At 41.1% G+C, this 27,723-nt stretch overlaps 1 protein-coding gene across 1 annotated transcript in view; it reads left to right on the top strand.

Moving 5' to 3' along the window:
* The window catches only part of LOC136866853 (dynein axonemal heavy chain 1), a 1,878,455-nt gene that overhangs the window by 1,099,241 nt on the left and 751,491 nt on the right, over positions 1-27,723 (top strand). The window contains exon 18 of the mRNA XM_068226864.1: positions 17,562-17,696. Coding sequence (XP_068082965.1) covers positions 17,562-17,696 — 135 coding nt within the window. The remainder of the gene's footprint in view (positions 1-17,561; positions 17,697-27,723) is intronic.

Here is a 27,723-nt window from a genome sequence, read left to right as displayed (position 1 = left end):
AACTAATGTATTATTAAGGTCCACCTTTTCAATACAAAATATACAGAGTTTAAATTACATAAATGATTACGGACTAGTTTCGACCTAATTACGTCATAGTATGAAATATTAGGTCGAAACTAGTCCCTGATCATTTATGTAATTTAAACTCTGTGTATTTTGTATTGAAAAGGTGGACCTTAATAATACATTAGTTTAACTCTATTGTAATCACCTTAATAATACATTAGTTTAACTCTATTCCATTGAAAAAACATAAATCTGATGTCAATTAGAAATTCTTCTTCTTCTTCTTCTTCTTCTTCTTCTCCTTCTTCTGTTTTTACGGCTTCATTGGACCACTTCGGTCAGTCATTTTCTGGTCATCTTCTCGGATAAGTTTTCTTCCCGAATTGCCCAGTAGCTTTTCATTCGTTCTGATCTTTTCTGTCGTTCCTCATCTGTAAATACCCTTTCCGTTATATGTTGTTTGTTTAATTTTGGTTTAAATCCTGTTTTTATGTTTCCCATATCCTCTCTAATTTCCTTAATCCATCGTACTTGTCGCTTCAGATTCCAGAGTTTCTCCATAATTTTTCTTGGTATTCTGGTTTTTGGTGTCTTCATAATGTGGCCAAACAATGAGATCCCATTTTTTCCGTATAGTATCTGTGATGGGCTCCAGTTCTCTGTACACCACTTCAGTTGGAACTATTCACCACTGTCCATCAGTTTGATATTTTATATTTATACATCTTCTAGTTATTCTTCTTTCTCCTTTTATGGTTTTGTCGATTCTGTTTCTCTGAGTGACTTTAGAAAGATTTTCTCTTGCATATGTCACGTGTAGTTGAACTAGCGTCTTATAGTAATTTAATTTTGTTTTGATAGATATACAATTTTTATTGTATGTAGTCCAGGTTATTTTTTAAACTTTTATCATTATATTAGTTCTTTCTTGTCATGCAAGTTTCTCATCCAATTATAATATATTATAAAAATAACTTTTAAACGTTAAACATCGCCTAAATAAGGAAAAAACATTACATTCCGTACCACAATAAATTGCTCCAGTTTCTCAATGAAATTCTCAAAGCTTGATTACCCTTAATCACAGCATGATTCAATAGTTGCTCGAAACACAAAATTGCGCCTATGTTCTCTCACAATGATTTTGTACTCAGGAAACGCTCTCTCTACATCACATGCCACAATTGGAGCGTACTCCAAATTATCGAAATCAGAGATTTCCCGTTTCGATGCGCCGTCAAACTTTCTTTGCCTTGGAGAGTACCAGAAATGCTTTTATGTTTGCGGACACCGGAGTTCTTTTAACACTACACTCTGCATTTTACCCGATAAAACTTTGTTTGTTAGGCTAATTCGGGATCATTCAACTTCTGCAACAACCCCAGTACTAAAGTGAAGGTATAGTCCGTTTTCTTGCAATTTCTTGATGGATAAAGGTATGCACATCAAATTGGAACGAATGAATATAATTTGCTCGCGAACGTCATCTCTGCTGAAGATATATTGTGTTCCATTAATAGAATCAGTTTCTTCAGAGTCGATATCTTCAACTACCTCTTTTTTGTTTCAAAATAATCTACATACTAACCAACAAGAGGCTGTCTGGCGGAGGTGGTAAAGGCGTGCTCTGTTCGCGTCGAAGGACGTGGGTTCGAATCCCCGTCAGGAAGTCGTAAAATTTAAGAAACGAGATTCCACTTCCTGAGGTGCACATAGCCCGGATGTTAACTCAGCCTACACCATAAATGAGTACCAGGTTAATTCCTGGGGGCAAAGGCGGCCGGGCGTAGAGTTAACCACTCTACTCCATCAAGTGCCGAGGTTACGGATAGTGGAAGCCTTTACTTTCCATCCCTCGAAGGGCCTTGACTGCCTGTACGGAGATGACTTCGCTTTAGTTTGCTTTACTTTTTTAAATAATAATCAACAGCTTCGAGCCACATTCCCCCATCTTGTATGAACTGGTGAAGGCGGGAGCGGAACATTGCCAACTGCGTCTAAAAATGTATCCTTGCGGCGTGGAGCTTTCAGATACACTCCCTTCCCTGTAGAGATCGAAACGTTCACTTTAGTAAAGGAAGCCTGGACTACTTCAGCAACTCGATGAATATCATGTGCCACACAACTGACGTTTATCATCCTGGGATATAATATCCCAAGTCCTTACATGACATTGTACATGTAAGGTTCAGCATGGTGACTTGCACGTCTGTCAGAATAGGACCCCACCTAGAATGAAATAAAATTTTGAAGATGGTATACACACCCATCCCCTGAGCTCAAGGAATTAATCAATGTGGGTTACCATCCCTGACCGGGCTGGAAATTGAACGCGGGAGTCCTAGCACCGAAAGCCAGCATGCTAACCAGTTAGCCACGCAACCGGAGAAAATGCACTTTCGTGTCCTCGTTCTGAGGTGGTACAGACACCTCTTTTCAGGCAAATGGAGGTGAGCTGCAAGCTCCGATTTAACCACATACCACCCTTTCGTCAAAAATTTCTAGCAGTACCGGGAATCGAAACCGGACCTCTGAAAACAGCAGCTAATAGCACTAAATTGTTTAAATTTTACCTCGTCTTTTGCCCGTGCATTAGTGGTTTGAAAATTATTGCCTTTTTAAATTTTATTTTCTCTTTGTTAATTGGTTTAACGTTGCACTAACTCCCTTAGGTTTTCAATTAAGATAAGGTAGGAAAGTGCTAGGACTGAGAAGGAAGCACCCGTGGTCTTAAGTACTGTAAGTTAAAGCCTCAACATTTCCCTGGGTTGAAAATGGAAAACCACGGAATATCATCTTCAGGGTTGCCGATGGTGCGATTCGAACCGATCGAATGTAAACTAACAACTACTACGGCGCAAGCCGCACAGCCACTTACTCGCTTGATTGTTGAATTTTAAAATTAATCTTATTTACATTGTTAATTTAAGCTTGCGGGAAATAATTAAAAATTTATAAAACATCATTTTACATGCAGAGATCTCTGTAATTAATATGGATAATGTAATAATTTCGCGTAACTATTGGTAGCTAGATGCAACCCATATAAGGCAGACCCTCCGGCGAGGCTGGGTGGCATCTGCTGTGCACGAGAAACTGCGTGGGAAAGTGGGGGTAAGCGTGAGAGGCGGTGGAGGGTAGTATGTACTGTACGAGTTGCACGGATTTGGGAAGAGTATACTCAATTCCCGAACCAAGAAAATTAACTGTCTGAGTTAAAAATCCCTTGACACGGCTGGGAATCGAACCCTGTGCCCCGTGAACCGAAGTACAAGATGCAGACCACTCAGCCATGGAGAAAATGGGCAATAGAAATACTAGATTTTACAATAAAAATATCGTGTCATTTTGAGATACGCGGGGAAAGTAAAATAATTGATTTGAAACGAAATGTTCTCCTATTACTAATAGCATATCAATCAATCAATCAATCAATCAATCAATCAATCAATCAATCAATCAATCAACCAACCGACCAATCAATCAATCAATCAATCTATCAATCAATCAATCAATCAATCAATCAATCAATCAATCACCACTGATATGCATTTAGGGCAGTCGCCCAGGTGGCAGAGTCCCTATCAGTAAACTTGTCCTTGTTCATTTATTTCTCAAATGGCAAGGAAATTATCTTGTATCTCGCAGACTTTATTCTCGCTAGTAATGGCTGCAGTTAAAACTGTACTCAAAATAAATCTGAGTAATTCAGCAGGTAATAATTCTTCATTACGGAGGAGTCTGCGTCGTTCTCAGTTTTCATTCCACTAAAAGTATTTTCAACTTTGTTACACCGTAAACCGTATTATATTACTCTCGTCTTATCTTGTTTAGGTCCGTATCTTTAATAGCTCTCTCTCCTCGCTTCCTCGTTTCATGAATAATGTATTAGAAAATAGGATACCGAGCGAGTTGGCCGTGCGGTAAGGGGCGCGCAGCCGTGAGCTTGCATTCGGGTGGGTTCGTACCTCACTGTCGGCAGCCTTGAAGGTGGTTTTCCGTGGTTTCCCCATTTCACACCAGGCAAATGTTGGAACGAAGTATAAGACAAAAATACGAGTATTATTGAAATAAACAACTCACTTTCGTAATTCAGTTACAAGAATAACAACATGGCGGGTGTATGACTTCATGTTTATAGATCTGTAGTGAATTACAAACTACATTATAAGGTTTATTTACCCTTCCTTCTTAATAATAATAATAATAATAATAATAATAATAATAATAATAATAATAATAATAATAATAACCATTTTGACTGTTTGTCCGTCAGTTTAGATGTTCCATTTTACTCTAACAGACGGCAGAGTAAACCGGGTCACTGTCGGGCGATTCTTGCAGAGTTTTGATTAATTTTGTCGGGTAAACAGCAAATTTGTCACTAGAGATCTTTTCACATGCCAACTTCGTCTGACGTAGTGATAATTGGCCTTTTTTCCGAACTTCTAAAGTGCGATTTCTCTACCTGGTTTGAACCTGAGATTTTTGGATCCAGAGAACATTGACAAATGAAAGATGAAAGCCACTATTAGCTCTCTACAAACGTTCCACAGGTGGAGCTTGCATAAACCAATCCTGACCTCCGTAACCATACGTATCGGAAAGCCTCGCAAGTCGAAGCACTGTTGTTCGATCTCGGTACGATGCCATGTTCGATGAATAATCCTCTATCTTTTTTAATCACTGGGCAAAATGATCTAGCCAGGCTGAGTGGCTCAGACGGTTGGGGCGCTGGCCTTCTGACCCCAACTTTGCAGGTTCGATCCTGGCTCAGTCAGATGGTAATTGAAGGTGCTTAAATATGTCAGCCTCGTGTCGGTAAATTTACTGGCACGTTAAAGAACTTCTGCGGGACTAAATCCCGGCACCTCGGCGTCTCCGAAAACCGTAAAAGTAGTTAGAATTACGTAAATCAAATAACATTATTATTAAAAATGATCTATTCTTTGAGCCATGTCCCAGAGGCTTTCTCCGTCCTCATTTCCAACTGTCGCACATGCATACATGAGTACACGTACCAAAATGACTCCTCATTACTTTTTCACTGTCCGTTACCTCGGCACTAATCGAAATAGAGTGACTCTCTCTATCTGGCTATAGTTTACTTTCTATGGTTTGATTACGAGAGTCTGAAAAAAGGACTATGCTATCTGCCTAGGCAAAACATTCAAATTTAAGCGTAGTCTTCTTCTGGTCATTTCTGAGGTTGTGTCCCATTTACGATCAGTCCCATTTGCGATCACAGCAAAAGTTGTCCTATTTGCGATCACTCCCATTGCAGTGGAAAACAAGAATGTGAAGAAAGACCAGTTTGTGTCCCATTTGCGACCACTGTAAAATTATCAGCAGCCCATCAGGGTTTTCCAACGTCCATGCAGCAGGGGGACTGCTAATTAGGGGGTACTCCACACAACCTCTTTCTAGAAGGTGTTTTTTTTTTTTTTTTTTTTTTTTTTTTTTTTTTTTTTTTTTTGTTTTAGATAATATTAGTCTCTAGGTTTTAACATAACTTACTGTAATTATTCCAGCTGTAGACATCAATCGTTGATGTAGCTTTTGTTGTTATGTTTTCTGCATGCTTTCTTATGACATGCAGGTCATTGAGACGAAGAAAGGCAAGCCTTGTGCTTTATATAATGGATACTCTTACAGAAATTCACGGAAAAGTCAGGGATATTTGGTGACATGGGTTTTTTTACCGCTGGGTTTACATCGCACCGACACAGATAGGTCTCATAGCGCCAATGGGATAGGAAAGGGCTAGGAGTGTAAAGGTAGCGCCCGTGGCCTTAATTAGGGTACAGCCCCAACATTTGCTTGTTGTGAAAATAGGAAACCATTGAAAACCCTCTTCAGGGCTACCGACAATGGGATTCGAACTCACTATTTTCCGAATGCAATCTCATCTTTTCGCGCTATCATTATAGAATTATCATTTCTTCAACTTTTTTAATATAAATATTTTTTTAACATTAAGTTCTAGAATCTTGTACATCTAATCCGAGCGTGCAGACAAAAATTATCATTTTATTTATATAGGTGAAAGTAGGCTGAGTGGCCGCGCGTTTTAACGCGCTACAACTATGGAGCCAAGCTCTGCATTCGGGAAACGTGTGGGTTCGAACTCCACCGCCGTCTGTTCTCAGAATGGTTTTCTGTGGTTTAATATTTTCACTTCCAGCCAAAAAGCGGTGCAGTTCCTATCCAGTACTCCCACCCTTTACCCAATTGCATTCACCATAACACATTTCATCTTCATTATCTCCTCAACTGTCCGGTTCCATGGCTAAATGGTTAGCGTACTGGCCTTTGGTCACAGGGGTCCCGGGTTGGATTTCCGGCAGGGTCGGGAATTTGAACCATAATTGGTAATTCCCCTGGCACGGGCACTGGGTGTTTGTGTCGTCTTCATCATCATTTCATCCTCATCACGACGCGCAGGTCGCCTACCGGCGTCAAATGAAAAGACCTGTACCTGGCGAGCCGAAGTCCTCGGACACATCCCGGGACTAAAAGCCATACGCCATTTTATTTCACGTTGTCTCCTCAACTGAGGTTGGTGCCAGGAAAGGCATCCGGCCGTAGAAACATCCCGTATAAATTACTCTCATCTCATCCCGACCCGGCCGGTATCAAGAAACGAGACTAAGGGGTAGACATACATACAGATAAATGAAAGTAGGCTAACTGTATTTTGAACAGCTGCTTACTTAACGTGTCAGTATGAATGTTTGAACAGTTTGAGCATTATTTAAGCAGTAATTTGAGATAAGTTACAATTGCTTCGAAAAGGGTAGTACTATCGAAGAAGCAAAGTGTTACAGCAAAATCCTTTGTTTTGAAATGGGAAAGAGTAAAATTCAACGGTTTTAATAATGCGTTCATCTTTTGTCCTACTTCTTAATTCATTTAACCGCCTTTACACCCACAGCCTAAATAAAAGGTCCATTTGAGTCCTGTTTATTCTCTGTCTGTCCCGATATTAACGCACCAATCTCAAGCGGTAAATATAAATAATTTAATGAGTTTCAACATACGATTCGTAAGAATCCTAGTATGTAGTTTTGCCAGATCCTTGAGGGATGTCTTCCTGTACCAGTCCTTCAGTAAGGAATTCCCTCACAGCAACCTGACTGTTTGTATGTCACTGATAAGAGTGATCGCAAATGGGACAATGCTTCACCCGTCAAAAATAAATTAGTCTTGTATTCTACCTGAGTGATCGCAAATGAGACTGATCGCAAATGGGACGACACCATTTCTGATCCCGTTCGGAATGCTGTACTGAATCTGTTGAGAATATTTATATATATTCATATGAATCTGGCTGAGCCACCATAAAGTAGCGCCACCTACACACTACGGTTTCTTTCTCCATTCTGACACGTCACGATTATAATCTCCATGTCTATGGTTTCGCTGTATCCATCTGTGATTTACGTATGTCATAAATAGTGTCATTGTAATATAAACCGTGCAGACCTTATTACTTTCCGAAACATCGTGCCCTTGCATCAGATCACTGTCCGGCTCCATGGCTAAATGTTTAGCATGCTGGCCTTTGGTCACAATGGTCCCGGGTTCGAATCCCGGCAGGGTTGAGAATTTTAACCAACATTGGTTAATTTCGCTGGCACGGGGGCTAGGTGTATGTGTCGTCTTCATCATCATTTCATCCTCATCACGACGCGCAGGTCCCCTACGGGTGTCAAATCAAAAACCTACACCTGGCGAGCCGAACATGTCCTCGGACACTCCTGGCATTAAAAGCCATACACCATTTCATTTCAACAGGTTACTGCCCAGAATGCGCGTATGGAAAGTGATTAAATGTGTAGTGATGAAATACACTGGAAAATAGACGCGCTGAAATATCGTGTCGCGCACGGTTGGCGAGGTTGAGTTAAACATTTAGCCAAGTGACTTCTGCGAAGAAATAGTATGTGAAGATGAACGCTTCAAGTATGGTGCGCATCAAGACGTTGTCAAAGGACAACTTTGATACGTGTAAAATTCACAAGAAGTTGTGTTAGTAAAAAGTCGTACGTGGGCGTACGTAGCTGAGAGGAAGGTTGAGGCTGAACTGGTCAGCGAGAACGCGGCCGCTATTACACAATGGGAAGAAAGTGACAGTGAAGCAATGTCAGATATCATCTTGGCGATTCAACCCTCGGAATTGAAATAGGTAAAAGATTGTGTTAATTCGCGCGAACTGCAGCAAAAACTAGAGTCGATTTACCAATCGAAGGGGCCAGAGCGAAAGCAACATTAATAAAGCAAATCGTGCTTGAAATAATGAGTGAAGATGGGGATGTACGCGATCATTTACGGAGATTTTTGACGCCGTGGAAAAGCTGAATGGTATGGACGGGTCAATCAACGATGAATTCTTATCCATACTACTTCTATATAGCTTGCCACTCAGTTTCGAATACTTTAGGTGCGCGATAGAATCTCGCGACGAACTTCCAAAGCCCGAGGTATTTCGCATAAAAAATGTCGAAGAAAGTGACGCGAGAAGCAGTGACCCAAACAGCATTCGTCGACGATGTGACTGTATGGTGCGAAGTGAAGTTTCTTAATCAGAAAAATGAGGTCACTAATGAGTTTAAGGACTTCAGAAAACGTTTGGAAACACAGAAAAAACGCGAAGGTAAAGATTTTACAATCTGATAATGGTACGGAGTACGCAAATTCCCAATTCGACGCTGTTGAAGAACTCCGGAATTCTACGACGCCTGACGATTCCGCTTAACTTGGAACAAAATGGAGTAGCCGAAAGGAAAAACAGTACACTCGTCGAGATGGCCAGATGTTTATTAATGCAGTCCAAACTGCCTCCTTATTTCTGGGCAGAGGCTGTTGAAACAGCTAATTACATTAAGAACAGATGCCCTACAAGTAAACTGGGTGAACGAACTCCTTACGAAGCCTAGACCGGAAAGGTTCCAAATGTTTGTAAATTCGAAAAATTTGGATGTGAAACCTACTGTCTAATTCGATCACCGAACGTGGGAAAATTCGACCCTCTGGGTAAAAAGGGCATTTTCCTCGAATATGCGGAGCATTCCAAAGGTTTCAGAATTTGGATACCACAAGAACGAAAAGTGGAAATCTCACGTGATGTCAAATTTTTGAAAAGAGATAGAATAGAGCAAAAATACAATCATGATATTTTCCTAAGCCAACGCACTAATATAGAGCATTTTGATGACGATCATCCCAACATAGAGCCGAAGTAGGTTGATCCTTTCATCAATGTAAACATAACTCCTCGACACACAGAACGCACAGAAAGGATCAAAGACGTTAGTTCAGAAGAAGTAGTTCTTGGTTTTGAAAATGAACCAGAACCAGAAATACGACAATCTCGACATGTTCCAGGGAGACAAAAATGATTGGTTCGGGAACACGGGGAAGACCTCGAAAGCTTTACCAGGAACATGGTGGAGGACAAATTGATTCGGCATATCTGGCTGAGGTTCCAATTCGGATGGCATTTTCAGGTCCAGAGAAAAATGGGTAGATGCTGCCAATGGCAGATAAATTTGTCTCTATTCTAATAAACAAGGCCTTGGATCTTCTAGACTGCTCGGAAAATAGATCGACAATTGAAAGTCGTGTAGTTCTTAGGAATAAGCACGGAGCAAATTGCGAGATCACAAGGAAGGCTAGAGTCGTGGCCAAGGGTTTTTCCCAGAGGCCAGGTATATGTAGATTAGTGAAACGTTCGCACCAGTAGCACGACTCAGCTCAATACGAATGGCTATTGCGCTCGCTGCTCATCGCGGAATGTATATCCGACAATTCGATGTAGTAATTGCATAATTAAATGGAAATCTTTTGGGAAGATACCAAACTACACCAAGTAAATACTCGGATTCATCATACAGGCAAACAATGCAGCACCCGGAAATCATAGCTGAAGCCAAGAGGGTGCTAAAGATGCTGAACAAGGATTTGTGTGCCGTATTAAAAAATGCTCTGTATGGCTTGAAGCAGGCTGGCCGCTGTTGGCACCGACACTTGAACGAGCAACTACTAAAGCTTGGTGTCAAACCAACTTCCGGTGATTCGACCGTTTATGTGAAGGGTTAAGATGATGATGCTCCCCTAACCATAGTTCATGTTGATGACATTTTAGTTTTTTCACGGAATTCGAGAGAAACTGACGAGGTCTACAAATTTCTACGAAGGTCGTTTAAGGTCAAAGACCTAGGAGACATTAATTACTGTCTCGGGATTGAATTTTCTCGAGATGAATCCGGCATCACCTCGAAACAGAAAGGTTACGTTATGGACATCTTCGAGTACTTTCGAATGTCTGATTGCAAGCCCATGGCCACACCAATTGAAGCTGGAGTTCAACTGTCTAGATCGAGTACTTGGTCCAAGGATGATGGTGAGAGGCCCCCTGCAGAGAGATCTCATAAGCGCTGTTATGTACCTATCAACTGCAACGCGTCCAGACAAATCTCATGCAGTGAGTGTCTTAAGCCAATGCAATGATTCTTTTGGCAAAGAACACTGGAAATCGGCAAAGAGGGCACTGAGGTACCTGGAGGGTTCTTCTGACATGTTAATCACTTCTGGAAGCGATACCAGTAATTTAACTGGCTATGAAGATGCTGATTGGGCTGCATGCATCAACGATCGCAGATTATACACTGGCTTCACCTTTACAATGTATGGCGGAGTCGTATCTAGAGAACCCAGGAAACAACGGACAGTGGCATTGTCCTCAAGGGAGGCTGAATATATGGCCTTGAGTGAGGCTTCAAAAGAAGCAGTGCACTTACTACGACAAGCAAGGGAGATAGGCATTAACAGCGTGTCGACTGTACAGCTATATATTGACAACATTGGAGCTCAGAAGCTTGCTGGAAATCCTGTTTTCCACTCTCGGACTAAGCAAATTGAAGTGCGACATCATTTTGTACGAGAGTTTCTTTCATCTGGGGACATTCATCTCAAATACTTGTCAACTGAGAAGATGCCTGCAGGCATATTAACCAGAGGACTACCGAAGGATAAGCACTGGGTGTCAGAAGACTGAAACGTTGAAGCTGGTTGAGGCTTCGAGAGGGGGTCTTGAGAATATTTATATATATTCATATGACTATGACTGACTGACTGAGCCACCATCAAGTAGCACCACCTACACACTACGGTTTCTTATTCCATTCTGACAAGTCACAATTGTAATATATATTGTTTCACTGTATCCATCTGTGATTTACGTATGTAATAAATAGTGCCATTCTAAAATAAACAGTGCAGACCTTATTACTTTCCCAAACATCGTGCCTTTTCAACAGAATCGGCTATTATTATTATTATTATTATTATTATTATTATTATTATTATTATTATTATTATTATTATTATTATTATTATTATTATTCATTCTGACACCAGTACGTGTTTACCAAATGACACAGAATAGCTCACACGTTCTTTGAAAAGATAATTGGATGTTTGGTTTGAAAAGAAATTTAATCTCTTGAAGATTATGAACATTTTTTTATTTTTTCTGTCAAGATGAAATTAAATACTGTGTTTTCTATACAAATGGTTCCGCATTATTGTTCTTTATCGTGGTAAAAATCTTGTCTTGAATATTTCTGCCCAGTCTGTGCGATTGCCGCCATTCGACATAATTTCTAAGGATGGTCCCTCTAGCACCCAGAAGCAGTCCTCTTACTCGTATGTTCCTGACGCAGTAGGTTCTCTGGAAGTAGGGTACTGTTGTCACATCTACGTCATCTGGCTTGGAAAGACAGTCATCAAACCTTACCGTAAGGTCAATGGTTTCTGCTTCGTTTTGTCTTCGACTGAGGGCAATTATATCAATACGACGGTTATTTCCACCTTCTGCTACACAGTGGACTCCTCCATGAACCTCGAGGCTTTTTTCTTTGAGACTATTCTCTAATAAAGCACTCACGGTGTTATGACGCTAAATGCGAAGTAACTCTCCTTGAGGGCAGCTCCCGAGCAAATGGGATAGGGTTTCATACTCACTGCAGTGTGTGCAGTGGCCTGTGCTCGTAGAACGTCGAGGTGGAGTGCGCACTGGGATGGCCATTGCCATCATTTTCAGCACGTCTCTCCTTTCCGAGTATGGCAGCCCATGGCATTTTACTACCCATAAGTTGACGGTTGGTACTTCGATGAATAAGGGAATTCCTCTCCCCTTGTGCTGGTAGTTACTCCAAGCATGAAATACCTTTTGTCGTAGAGTTCCCTAGGATCTTCTTAACACTCTTGGATCTGTCGTCAATACTTATCTGCAGCTCTGAGAAGCAATAATTACAGATGACGTTACAATCTCCGGCAGCACTAACATGAGGATCATTCACTACTTAAAGCTTGCGGTTGATGTTTAATTGTTGGAGATATGCTTCCCACGTTGCACGAAGTATAGACAAGCCTTTATATTTATTGCTTGTGTACAACATACTGGTTGGAGTGTCACTTGGTAGCTGAAGAATTTCCTTCACTGCACTCTTGACTGGATTGTCTGCCTTTATTAAACATCTCTTGGGAATATTCTCTATAGGTGCTGACTGAAAAGGATATTTTTTTATTTTTTTTTGCTATTTGTTTTACGTCGCGCCGACAGAGATACGTCTTGTGGCGACGATGGGATAGGAAAGGCCTAGGAAGTGGAAGGAAGCGGCCGTGGCCTTAATTAAGGTACAGCCCCGGCATTTGCCTGGTGTGAAAATGGGAAACCACGGAAAACCATCTTCAGGGCTGCCGACAGTGGGGCTCGAACCCACGATCTCCCGATTACTGGATACTGGCCGCACTTAAGCGACTGCAGCTATCGAGCTCGGTGAAAAGGATATATTAAAGTGGGCCCTATGAAATAATATATAACAGTTAATTCTTGTTGTAGTTGCAGCAAATGGGAGGCAGCAAGCTTGTCTAAATTACTTCTTAGATGTTCTCAAGTTTGTTTTTCATTTTCATCAGCGTCTTGTTGAAGAACACACCCACCGAGCGAGTTGGCCATGCGCGTAGAGGCGCGCGGCTGTGAGCTTGCATCCGGGAGATAGTAGGTTTGAATCCCACTATCGGCAGCCCTAAAAATGGTTTTCCGTGGTTTCCCATTTTCACACCAGGCAAATGCTGGGGCTGTACCTTAATTAAGGCCACGGCCGCTTCCTTCCAACTCCTAGGCCTTTCCTATCCCATCGTCGCCATAAGACCTATCTGTGTCGGTGCGACGTAAAGCCCCTAGCAAAAAAAAAAAAAAAAAAAAAAAGAGCACACCCAGAAATTTAACTTCATCATCACCGCCGATACTTGTGATATTGCCACAGATTGTTGGAAATGTATTACAGATTAATTTTCCATTTTGAATTACAGTATAATACGTCTAGATTTCTTAGTATTGATTTCTAGGCCTATCTCTTGCAGCACATTGATGGTGCTTGTGACCAAGTTCAAGGCTGCATCTTTGTCATTTCCAACAATTGCTTATATCATCAGCGAAACATGATGCATTTATTGGATCTGTATCAGGGGTTAGTTTGAAACCATAAGGTTCAGTTAAATATAAAAGGTGATACTGGATCTCCTTGCATCACTCCGCATTTGATATTTTATTTCGTCAGTACGGCATTCATGTGTTCCTATCTGTGTTTTATTATCTGTGAGTTGTTTCATTAGTAGAAGTTTGAGGAACTGAGGCAACTGGGAATGCTCAATGATCGCAGTAAGATAGTCTTTTCCAATGCTGTCAAAGGCTTTACTGACATCTAAAAACACTATGCATACGGAGGACTTGCGTTCTGTAGCTGTAGGGAGAATACTATCGATGATATTTATGTTAATAAAAGTTCCAGGTTTCATAAAAAGTCCCTTTTGACAATGGTTTAAGAAAAACGTATTCTCTTATGACGCAATCTAATGTTTTCGCAATAACCCTCCGGACGACAGAACAGATGTTGATTGGTTTCCAATTTCTATCTCATCTCTTCCTTTGAATATAATAACTGTTCTAGCAGTTTTAAGCACATCCGGAACAACTCCCTTATTTAACATCAGCCTAGCTACATGTGCTATCACATTCGCAGCAATTGGATGTATTGTTTTAAGTACAACTTTATCCGGCCCAGCGCTAGTGTCTATCGATATCTTTCCTGTGACTGAAGAGATTAGGTCTGCAGAAATATCTTCATTGCTAGCCAGGTCATACATTTCTCTCAGATGAGAATTATCAGTCCCAAATTTATTTTAAAATTGTTCGACAATATCTTTCCTTATTTTAATATTGCACCGAAATTGTGTGAGTTTATAATCAAATTTTTCCCTCCGTCTTTGAGGGTCGTTTTTGAAAGCTCTTTGCAGATAACCGCTAGTTTTGTATTGACGGTTGTTGTTTTTAACCTTTGTGTTCGAGCTTCGGTATATTTACTTACTGGATTCTTTGGACCAGATAAAAGATCTATAGCCATAGCTAAGAACGCCACACATTTTGAAACGTTTTCGTTGAGGTCCGAGTGAGTCAACACTTGCCAAAATATATATAGCCATTTCCTCATTTCGCCCTCATATGTATTATTTGCGTATCCCCTTCATCGGGTTCTTATAAATGGGGCGATGATTAAGAGATGGGAATTATAGGCACGAATAGGTTAGAATGCAACCGTATCTGAACAAGGCGCAAGTGAAATCTAGCCGCTCTACAGATATGTCGGGGAGATGCATAAATTTTAGGGGTTCTGATAATTCAGATCGATAATATTTATGCAAATCTCACCGCAAGGCCGTCATGCGGGTAACATACACTTGCGCCTTGTTCGAATACATTTGCATTCTAACCTATTCGTGCCTATAATTCCCATCTCTAGCGATGATAAAGATGAGTCAACATTTTCCGAGCCGAAATTTTGGTCAGGTGTAGGAGTCAAAGAGGTCGTATTTACCAGGGATTCACGATATTCTTCTGACTGGGCTTTGCTAATGTGAATTTTAAGTCCTTTGTACTGTTTACCACAATACTGACAAGGAATTTTCTACTTTGTATTACTGTCACAAGTAATATCAGTCATATTGACGGTCGTATGTAAAGGATAACTCAGGATGAAATTAAAGATCTTGGAACTAATGATGTGTCAAGAAGACTTGGTGAGTAATGAGGGGTTATGTATTGCTTTATGGTTAGCTGTCGTTTATGCAGGGTGAAGCGAAATTCGCGCACTCGGGCGTCGCAGTGCGACTCCCCACATACCAACAATAAAAAAATGTCTCTCACAAAAGTTGGTCCTGCGAGTATATCAGGCAGAAAAAGGACGTTGAAGTGTGACAATTTAGCAACACCGTAACCACATGTCCAGTAAGTACCTCTGTCAGCAAATGTTATCCGTGCTGTACAGTTTGTGCAGTGGATAGAGTTTTGGGTTCGCGTTCAGGAGGTCGAGGATTCGATCCTGGGTTGAGGCGCATTTTTATTTGCTAATTTCCACAGGACATTACATACTGTAATACAGTTAGACACACGTACTTTACGTCACATGTATCCTACATTTACAACATTTTGTAACGCTGAACACAACAAATACTTTGCTAGGCTTACTGATAACGTAAGGCCCTAACGAAATGTAATGGACCTAAACGAGGCAAGAATAATAGTTGGTACTAATCTATGAGACCACTGGAGGAGGGCACAAAGAAAACAGGTTTCGCATCTAGTATATAAAGTGGTGCGAATGAATTCACGCCCACGACGTGGAAAGGGCGTCTTTCAAAGCTGACCAATGAAAACGATTGTTTGTCCATTTCTAGGATCGTAGTATGTAAGTGCAAATGGTGTCTATAGGACCCGCTGCAATCACTGGTGACAATTAAGATGCCAGATACTATACCACCTGGACTACATTTACGAAATAAAAAAATGCACGCTTCAACCCAGGATCGAACCCTCGACCTCCTGGATGCTAACCCAAAACTCTATCCACTGCACCAACAGTACAGCACGGATAATACGTGCTGACAGAGGTAGTTACCCTACATGTAGTTACAGTGTTGCCAAATTGCCACTCTTCAACGTCCTTTTTCTGCCTGATATACTCGTAGGACCAACTTTTGTGAGAGACATTTTTTTATTGCTGGTATGTGAGGAGTCACGCTGCGACGCCCGAGTGCGCGAATTTCGCTTTACCTTGTATATCACAGATATTTCGTTGGTAAGCTCATTGGAGTTGATACGAAATGAATACCTACAAAATGTATATATAATTTCTGCACTGATCCTATGTTGATTGTTACTTCCGTTCTTGCTGCTTTTGAAGAAAAAGGAATGTGAAATGTGTATAACTTCCGTGACGGTTAATTCTTCCGTATCGATCTATACCTAGCTGAGATTTATGGTTTCCATGAAAAAAATGGGATATGCAAAATTATATACAGGATAACTAAAAACTGTCCATTCAAGAAATCATCAATATAAAAATTACGATTTAAACTTCTGTTTCACGATAAGAGAAATGAAGATAACACTCACACTCTTTCTTCAGGTGACTGGTACGCCTTAAATGGCAAAATATTTTCAAAATAACAGACTTTAATCTTATAACATGTCAAATATAGGAACTATCACTTTCCATCTGTTCAGGTTTTAATTATGGATCAGCCCCAGCATTTGCTTCATGTAGCAATGGAAAACCACGGAAAAGCATCTTCAGGGCTGTCGACGGAGGATTCATACCCACCACCCCCCGAATATAAGCTTACAGCCATGTCATCCAAACCACGGGGCCAATTCGTTTGGTATATTTCAATTTTTAATCATAATTCAAGCCCCATGTGTATCTAACGAAAACAACAGATAAAAGTAGTTAAATATAGTTCATATCAACTTATCAGGAGGCCGATCGTTCCGTATATCTAATAGGGGTGGTTATCAGGTGGATTGTCTCTATGTACACATATACAAAAACAATATGTATATGTCTAGTATTCAAGGCTATAAGAGACCTGTAATCTAGTGGATTTGAACCCTTAAACGATTATCATCATGATCGTGTCCGGATCCATGGCTAAATGGTTAGCATGCTGGCCTTTGCTCACAGGGGTCCCGGGATTAGAACGCACTATCTCCCGAATGCATGCTCACAGCTATGCGACCCTAACGGCGTGGCCAACTCACACAGTCTAATTTAGTTATAATTAATAGCTACAAAGTCATGTGGCGCTCTAAATTTTACGCGGGGCGCAGCACAAGATAGAAAAGAAAGACATATTCTACGTCAAGAGGGAGACAGAACAGAAGCTGACTACGGAATATCGTGTATAAAAGAAAAAAATGAGGACCTGACACAAGTCAATAGAAGCAGGGCCAGTCTGAGCTAGAGGCCCCATCGTTACCATATCACGTTCTCAAGTGCAGTTTGCACCGAAAATTACCACTTTTAGTCACCTCTTGCCATAAGCAAGGTATAACATGAACGTGTACTACTCCCCCACCAACAGAGAGAGAATGCGATACCTCAGCGTTATAGCAAACTTACTGTAATGCATAAACTACTCTGTTTCAGGATTGGAAAAGCTCCTGAATACTGCTGAAGAAGTCAAAGTGCTGCAAGTAGAATTAGCAGCAATGCAGCCCGCTTTGAAGCAAGCTACCGAGCAGACATCCATTATGTTGGAAAAGATAGCTGCAGACAGGGTGAGTTCTTTTTCCTTCTTGAGTAGTTTTACTGTGGTAATGTGAATAATTCTACTTATGATCGGACGATTGACTATGTGATCAGGCCCTGTCGTATATGAAATCCCGCGGGAGAGAATACAGGCAGCCTGAAGACTCCTAAAATCTGTAACAATTAGTCTTATTTTTCCTCAGTTACTTGGGATTAGGACTTCTTCTCGTGCTGTCAGCTCAATGAAGGTTGGTGAACATCATGGTGTAATCGTTCCTACTCTCATTTTCGCGTATCAGAGTTGCCGTATCGTAGATATCGAACCAATCTCGGAAGTTCTGCGTCTAGGATGAAACTTTCCGCCCACGTCATGGTTTCCCTTCTGTCTTGCCCTCTGTGATGATTTCTTTCAGGCTGTATTTGTGATTTCGGAAATAAACTGCTTTTCTGCGTTTTTAGGTTAATACTTCAAATGATTTCCCGGCTTCTTAGTGATATGGTCTACGCGTGAAATCGTGAACGGTCTGCAGTCAGCTCAATGACAAAGCCTTTAGTTTTCATCCTTGGACACCATAAAGCAGCATATGTTAACGTAAAACACTTCACACGACACGTCAAAGAATCGGAGTTCCTGTGATGCCGATTCTGGTTTTGACTTCTACATACGGATCCTATTCCTGTCTTAACCAGCATTTTGGCACTTGAATTCTGACACCTTTCTAATGGCTTTTCCGTCCATTGGATAACAGCATTGGTGATTTTCTGCTTGTTTTTACTATGAATTTAGTTTACTGAACGTTTATTTTTAGTTCAGACTCTTAATTCTTAGAAGTAAGTGATGGTCTTATAAATTGTCAACAAGTATAACAGTGTCTCCTCAATAGCGAATGATGCGTATTTACCTTCCGGTGATCTTCATTCCTTAATCAACACAATCAGCATAATTATAAAAATAAATTTAGTATATAACTTTGAAAGGATCGGATATAGGATAAACCTTATATCGTTCATTCTTGCCCCGCTATCTCTTCATGAACGTGGTCTTCAATTATGACGGAATTTGTTTGGGTCCACTACAGTTTATTGATGATGTTCACAGCTTTACTGTCAAGTCAAATGTGTTGGAGCTGATGTAGGATATCATGTCTATCGTTGCCGAAAGTGATTTTCATATGAAGCAAGCAAAGATAGTTTTCTGTGGGTCGAGACGTATTTTCACTACTTTTGGATAAATCCCAGTTTTATGGTCGAATGCCTATCCTGACGCCAAACCTCTGTGGAGGAATATATTCACTATTGGGTGTTTCTGTCCTGGTCGTTTGTGTCGTGTTTTATTTGTATTAAGATGAACCCAGACCCCGAGCTGAAGATATAAAAAAACTGGCTACAATCCCCGCCCGAGCGAGAATTGGAGCGGAGGCCACTACGCTGACCATTCAGCCAGTGTTGGAAAATTATAACATTTGCCACTAATTGCCCTAAACGTTACTTACTGCTAGAGCCAGGAGCTATAGGCGTCTGTAGGTTAGAACGTTAACTTGCTGAAGCGTGAACAATTTAGACGAATAACAACGACGTATATAGCTTACCTTCGGACGGTATATGGCTGTTACACGGCGTGGACTAAAAGAGTGACTCAATATTACTCATTATTCGAACTCTCTGACAAGCACGCTTCTGTTCGAAGGGCAAGTGTTACTGATGCGTGGTTAAACGATGAGATAAAAAGAACAATAGCTTTAAAAATGAAGTGAACTATTGATTGCCTCTTATAACCAACAGGGGAAATAAAAGGTGCAATAGCATTCTTCCTTCCAAAAAAAAATATGCCGCTTTGAAGCAGCAGAGATATAGGTATAGTGCAAATTAACAAGAACGATCTGAAGTTTAAGAAAATCAAATCGTTGTGATGTTTGGGACATCACTGAATGTTTTTAATTATTGAACTATATATTTAATTGATAATATGTATATATTTAATCACTGATAGGTCATTTTAAATTAATATGTATATTTATAGGGTTTTTATCATCCATTTCAATCATCATTTCATTTCTTTGTATCGCGGATATAACGTATTCTGAACGAACAAATTATTGGGTAAAGTATTTCAACACCACGCATATTTATAACTTGCAGTAAATTTTCCAATAGCCGTTGTGAGGTGACCAGAGTCAGCAGGCTAATTTCAGCCCAGTTCCAGGAAAAGTACGTCATCGAGGTTACGAGAGATATTACCCTCTCCACCTCATGAAAAGACAGTTGATACATTATTAACACCCACTTTTCAAACTCAGCTTCGAGACGCTTTATTTCAGCGGGAAAGTTCAGCCTATGTGAATGAACGTAATGAAGCAACGTGATGGATGCACAGCTATACAAGGGAGAAGGGATGAGACCTCGAATCTTACTGGACCATGTGATATGGCTGATGGAAGGAGACTTTTGAACCAATATATACCACCGACAAGGGCTGGAGACTAACATTTTCTCAGTCAGATTCTCACATTCAGACTCACATTCAGAGATTCGGACATTCTGATTCTGATTCTCACGCTTGGAAGATACTCTTACTACGATTCTACGTCTACACATCGGAGAAGATTTTAACTTAGTTCACTTCGCATCTGAGTATATTCTACTCAAAAGTTACTCTCATTGGGACTTGTTATCTCAATGACGAGAGGTAGTCAACGGGAGACCGGTTCTGACTGGTATAGGGCAGGAGAGCTTTTATTATGAGTTTAGCTATGCTACTGTTCCGTAATTCGGAAGAATACAAGTGTATTCTCTCCATGAACATAACCCATGGTGGTTTTGCACTTAAAATTAGGACTCATTACGACTTTATGTAAGGAGTACAATAGGAAGTGTTAAAGACAGGAAATGTGGATGTAGGACTGGAATCCAACAACAGATGAGGCAGCCTGTACGAGAGATCCACCCATCTTCAGCTCCAAGACAACAGAGTCTACATTTGGTGAGCTTATGGCATAAATTACTGCAAGTCTTCGCGCAACAGTTCATTTTCTTAAAGTTAATTTCATTCACTTTTTCTTTTGCTTCCGTAAGTTCAGATTTCGTTAATACGCCGTTACGTCACGTTTTTCATCTTAATAAATAGCTGTTTTAATTTGTATTTTATGAAATGATTATTAATGATCCTTAAATTCCAAGTTAGTGTACTTAATGATTTGTGTTCCGTTCACCTCACCCCTGGGAGTTTTTTGAGTCTCATTACGTATTTTTATTTATTATTATTATTATTATTATTATTATTATTATTATTATTAATTATCTACTTTTGTTTTCAAGCCATAACCTTGAAGACTGGCGCCCTTGGGATACTGTTTCTGGAGAAACAATGACATATCATTTATTTATTTTAATATTAAAGTGACCCGCCACGTTATAAATTTGTCATACATCTGTGGGCAAAGTGGGTACGTCACATCGTGAACTATTAAGAGAAATAAAGAAGGTGATAATATTGTTCCGGCGGTACAGGTTAACAAAACAGCAGACGTATTTTGAACAGTATTGTCCCTCATGCAACAAAACGAAGCGATCAGAAACAAAAACATTCTATCGGAATGAAACTGAAAATGTTAATTTCGCTAATGCGTGGTTAAACTACGTGCAATGGGCATAGGAAAAAAATAGAGAATCTCACATTCCAGCAGTATCGCTTGATACTATGAACTAACCAAATAAAAGAAAGTCGACACCAAACCGGATACCGATCACACGAAAAAAACGATTACTTGGCAAACGAACCTTTTTTTTCGCGCTTCCAGAATGAGTAAAATGAGTTTTAAATTCCATTAAATGTTAATCGAAAGGAATGGATCATATTCTAATAGGTTATATAACACATGTTATTAGCGTGGCACCATTTCTCATATCTTCAATTATTGTCTAGTCCGACTCGTTGGCTGAATGGTCAGCGTACTGGCCTTCGGTTCTGAGGGTCCCGGGTTCGATATCCGGCTGGGTCAGGGATTTTAACCTTCATTGGATAATTCCAATAGCTCGGGGGCTGGGTGTTTGTGATGTCCCCAACATCCCTGCAACTAACACACCAACATAACATTATCCTCCACCACAGTGACACGCAGTTACCTACACATGGCAGATGCCTCCCATCCTCATCGGAGGGTCTGCCTTACAAGGGCTACACTCGGCTAGAAATAGCCACACGAAATTAAAAAGAATTATTGTTTAAAAACGGGAACTATCCTAGCAATTTGGAAGGATGCTCCGGTGAAATGAAATAGAATGACGTATGGCTTTTAGTGCCGCGAGTGTCCGAGGACATGTTTCTGCTCGCCAGGTGCAGATCTTCGAGTTGATGCCCGTAGACAACCTGCGCGTCGTGAAGAGGATGAAATGATGATGAAGACGGCACTTACAACCAGCCCCCGTGCCAGCGAAATTAACCAATGATAGTAAAAATTTCCAACATTGCCGGGAATCGAATCTGGGACCCCTGTGACCAAAGACCAGCTCGCTAACCATTTAGCCATGGAGGTGGACGCTCCTGTGAAGCTGTTGTATTAATCTCTAAAACATAACAATAGGCTCTGCATGATGCACGAAATACTGTGTCTTGCTATTCATCATTCGTGAATTGTCCGCCTCTGTGGTGTAGTGGTTGGTGTGATTAGCTGCCACCCCCGGAGACCAGGGTTCGATTCCCGGCTCTGCCACGAAATTTGAAAAGTGGTACGAGGACTGGAACGGAGTCCACTCAGCCTCGAGAGGTCAACTGAGTAGAGGTGGGTTCGATTCCCACCTCAGACATCCTGGATGTGGTTTTTCCGTGGTTTCCCACTTCTCCATGCAAATGCCGGGATGGTACCTAACTTAAGGTCACGGCCGCTTCCTCCCATTTTCCTTGTCTATCTCTTCCAATCTTTCCATCCCCCCGCAAGGCCCCTGTTCAGCATAGCAGGTGAGGCCCCCTGGGCGATGTACTGGTCATCCTCCCCAGTTGTATCCCCCAACCCAGAGTCTGAAGCTCCAGAACACTGCCCTTGAGGCGGTAGAGGTGGGATCCCTCGCTGAGTCCAAGGGAAAACCGACCCTGGAGGGTAAACAGATGATGATGATGATGATGAAGAAGAAGAAGAAAAAGAAGAAGAAGAAGCTGTTGCTTCTAATCATATGCCCCAAAATATTAAATCTCCTACCTTCTATTCCTTTTAACAATATTCTTACTCCTTTACTTCCGTTAATAATTATTCTCGATTTGATTTTTTTTAAGTTCAGATCGTGCTTGTCATTTTGCGCCATACCCATATTTCTGCTGCTTCAAGGCGGCGTATTTAGTCTTTGGAAGAGGATTTTATTGCACCTTGTATTTTCCCTGTTGGTTATAAGAGGCAATCAATACCCCAATTCATTTTCAAGTTCATCCTTCCTCTTCCAAAAGGAAGCACACCTACAGGGTTTTGTGGTTGGTATTTTCAATAGAGCTATTTCTTTCTTTATCTCGGAACTGTCCGAGTATTTTCCTGGAAGTGAAAATGGGAAACCACAGAAAACCATTCTCAAGACAGCCGACGGTGGGATTTGAACCCACGCGTCTCCCGAATACGCAGCTTGGCTCCATAGCCATACGCGTTAAGACTCGCGGCCACTTCGCTCGCTGTCTTCTTTATGTTTAATGATATTATTTATTTTCGATGTATAAAACTTTAATATGTGAGTTGATGTTTGTGAAATGGTAGGAGCTGTCACATGCGTGTTTCCGAAAGCTGAATACCGATTCTATCTACCAGCATTTTTGTGTTATTTTTATCTGGTGTTCATTTTGCTTAGCTTATACATGTTGCATTGCAGTTTGATTCTTGACATTTGATTCATAAAGTCCTGATTTGGAGGAAAGGTCTTTTCTATAGGTTGCATTTGCTGATGTGTCTTTGTTGTTCGTTCTAATGGCTGCTTGTGGCCTTCGTATTTTGAAAATATTACCTGTCTTACGTGATTCTTATTCACATGATTCAGGACTGTGTATGTGTTGTTTCGGGTGTGGTTTTCTGGTGGGTTTTTTTTCTTTCCTTAATAATCGATTTACTGTGTCAGGCGGATGGCTGTTTTCTTTTGCTGTATTTCGTTTTTGAAATCTGTTGTGCTCATTGGTATGGATATTGCTCTATGTATCATTGTACTGTAATCAGTCCTGCTAATTTGTGCGTGTTCGAGGGGTTGTATTCGTTGTCTATTATGTGTGAAGTCTGAAGGGATTTCCTGTAATTTTGTATGTTACATCAGTAGACAGTGAAAAAATGGCTTCCCTTTTCCTTTTGAATAAAATTATTTATTGTTACATGAAATACTAGGCTAGCTAGCATCGTTGGATATAGTCATTTTTCAGCTGTTAACAATTCATGCTGAAAAGACTAACTTTCCTTTTATTGACTGTTACTCATATTTACTCATGAAGTAAGCTTTACTAGCAAATACACAGTTAAAAAGATAGGGGAACATGTTTTTGAACGTATGTCGTGCTCCACAAAACAATACCTCACACCCAGGTATATTACCAACTAAACCTTTATTCTTTACAGTTGAAGTGTACAAAAGAACATCGATCGATTCACGTTCATTTTCAGAACACAAACGGAAATGTCAAAATATGGGCAAAAACAATGTGATAACAGTCCTCCAGGGTGGCTTTTTATCACAGTTGGAGAGCTTTGTCTTTGTTGTTCGTTGTAAAGGCTCCTTGTGGGCGTTGTCATGCGTCCAAGAACTTGTCCAACCCACCTTGTGAACTGACCTGTCTCAATGTAGCAATTCCACAGGCGTTGAATATCTGACGGAGAGACATGAGATCCACAGCAACACGACGAAAAGTCCATCCTTCCTGGATCAAAGTGACGGCTCTTGCGACTTGAACTTCGTTAAGATGTCTAATGGGATGGTGTATGTCCTCCACGAGCATTTATCACAGCTTGGCACCTACGTGGCATGCTCCGTATAAGTCGACGGAGGTTACGTTGCGGTATCAGGTCCCATTCTTCAATGAGAGCCCGTTCGAGGTCTTGGAGAGTCAAGCCTATCCCACACATGCTCCATGGGATTAAAGTCGTGACTCACTGCTGGCCATTCCATCTCTTGAATGTCCAGTTCTCGAAAGACAGCTCTGGTGGTGCGCGCTACATGAGGCCTGGCATTGTCGTGCATGAGTACGAATTCAGGGCCAACACCGTATGCAGCAACCAACACATGCTGTAGCAGTATCTGCTTGATGTACCCCGCAGCGGTAAGATTACCACGGACGACGACAAGATCTGTACGGCAATACTGATGCCACCCCACATCATCACAGAATCTTGTCCGAATCCGTCGCCTTCCTGGAAAACATATGGCAAGTACTGTTCACCACGGCATCTGCATACACGTTGACGTCAATCACGCTGTAAGACGGGAAAACTGGACTAGTCTGTGAACAACACAGGTCTCCATTGGCCAAGTTGCCAGTTGACGTGGGTACGGGCAAACAGAAGGCGAGCTACGCGATGGTGCTGCGTTAAACGGCCACTCGAACAGGACGTCTGGGTCGTAAGGACACTTCTCTCAACCTGTTCCTTACTGTCTGGTCAGACACCGTGACTCCAGTGATCCTCCTGAGGTCTTGCTGTAGTTCTCTGGCAGTTGCTGAACGACGCCGCAACGCACAGATGGTTAGATATCGGTCATCCTGTGGGGTTGTCATGCGTCCACGACCTTGTCCAACCCTCCTTGTGAACTGGCCTGTCTCAATGTAGCGATTCTACAAGCGTTGAATCACTGACGGTGATACAATCAGATCCACAGCAATACGACGAAAAGTCCATCCTTCCTGGATCAAAGTGACGGCCCTTGGAACTTGAACCTCGTTAAGCTGTCTCATAGGATGTGCTGGTTTACGTACAACGTGCTCAAATGACCGCAGTAGTCTGTGTACAAAATCAATCAATCAATACTGATCTGCATTTAGGGCAGTCGCCCAGGTGGCAGATTCCCTATCTGTTGCTTTCCTAGCCTTATCCGAAATGATTTCAAAGAAATTGGAAATTTATTGAACATCTCCCTTGGTAAGTTATTCCAATCCCTAACTCCCCTTCCTATAAATGAATATTTGCCCCAGTTTGTCCTCTTGAATTCCAACTTTATCTTCATATTGTGATCTTTCCTACTTTTATAGACGCCATTCAAACCTATTCGTCTACTAATGTCATTCCACGCCATCTCTCCGCTGACAGCTCGGAACATACCACTTAGTCGAGCAGCTCTTCTTCTTTCTCTCAATTCTTCCCAACCCAAACATTGCAACATTTTTGTAACGCTACTCTTTTGTCGGAAATCACCCAGAACAAATCGAGCTGCTTTTCTTTGGATTTTTTCCAGTTCTTGAATCAGGTAATCCTGGTGAGGGTCCCATACACTGGAACCATACTCTAATTGGGGTCTTACCAGAGACTTATATGCACTCTCCTTTACATCCTTACTACAACCCCTAAACACCCTCATAACCATGTGCAGAGATCGGTACCCTTTATTTACAATCCCATTTATGTGATTACCCCAGTGAAGATCTTTCCTTATATTAACACCTAGATACTTACAATGATCCCCAAAAGGAACTTTCACCCCATCAACGCAGTAATTAAAACTGAGAGGACTTTTCCTATTTGTGAAACTCACAACCTGACTTTTAGCCCCGTTTATCAACATACCATTGCCTGCTGTCCATCTCACAATATTTTCGAGGTCACGTTGCAGTTGCTGACAATCTTGTAACTTATTTATCACTCTATAGAGAATAACATCATCCGCAAAAAGCCTTACCTCCGATTCCACTCCTTTACTCATATCATTTATATATATAAGAAAACATAAAGGTCCGATAACACTGCCCTGAGGAACTCCCCTCTCAACTATTACAGGGTCAGACAAAGCTTCACCTACTCTAACTCTCTGAGATCTATTTTCTAGAAATATAGCAACCCATTCAGTCACTCTTTTGTCTAGTCCAATTGCACTCATTTTTGCCAGTAGTCTCCCATGATCCACCCTATCAAATGCTTTAGACATGTCAATCGCGATACAGTCCATTTTACCTCCTGAATCCAAGATATCTGCTATATCTTGCTGGAATCCTACAAGTTGAGCTTCAGTGGAATAACCTTTCCTAAAACCGAATTGCCTTCTATCGAACCAGTTATTAATTTCACAAACATGTCTAATATAATCAGAAAGAATGCCTTCCCAAAGCTTACCTCTCAACGACACGCGGACGCACCGCTATTCACTTTGATTTGAGGGGTCACCTGACAGTTTAATGCATGGCTACGCCTACAGATGGAGTATAACTTCGATTTGATATACACTGAGTAGCTAAGGTCTCAAGGTAGGCTATGCTGTACGACCATTGGAACCCCATCTACCAAATTAACGTTCACATACCAGACGTTACAAAACATGGTCGCCTAATTTTTTTAGAACTGTGTATCATGTAACAAGTTATTGCACGGGACCTTGCCGTGTACTGGTGTAACAATGCATTGCCACTTTATTAATAGAACACGTATCGAAGGAACACTCTCTTTTACCACCGCAGCTATCGAATTGATTTCAGGAATGTGTGTGTGTTGACGGTCTCTCTCTACTGTTAATTAAACGTTGGTTCTGTCCTTATTAGGGACGAGTAATTGCATACGGTACGTATACTTTGTGAAGGCCGTGTTTCACATTGTTTCGATAGAGCACGTGTAGCAGGAACGCTGTCCTTCACCATGGCAACTAGTTAATTGATTCGAGATATATGCACACGTGGTAAGCGCTATCAGTCTCTCTCTATTGACAATAACGTTTTTCCCTTGTTACAGACGAGTAAAGTCGGAATTGTATACGTATGGTCGTTATCTATAAAAATAGAATTATTAAACTGTCTGTACACTTCAAAATTTTGTCTCAAACTTCGTTTCTGACATAAAATACGCCTATTGTTCTGTTCAAGTACTGGGTCTCTCGGTAAATGTCCGTATGTCCGAAAAACTGTAAACCAGAC

This window comes from Anabrus simplex, chromosome 3 (genome assembly GCF_040414725.1).
Source record: "Anabrus simplex isolate iqAnaSimp1 chromosome 3, ASM4041472v1, whole genome shotgun sequence".
Lineage (NCBI taxonomy): Eukaryota > Metazoa > Arthropoda > Insecta > Orthoptera > Tettigoniidae > Anabrus > Anabrus simplex.
Note: the sequence above shows the minus strand (reverse complement) of the source record. Positions and strands in the feature narration are given on the sequence as shown.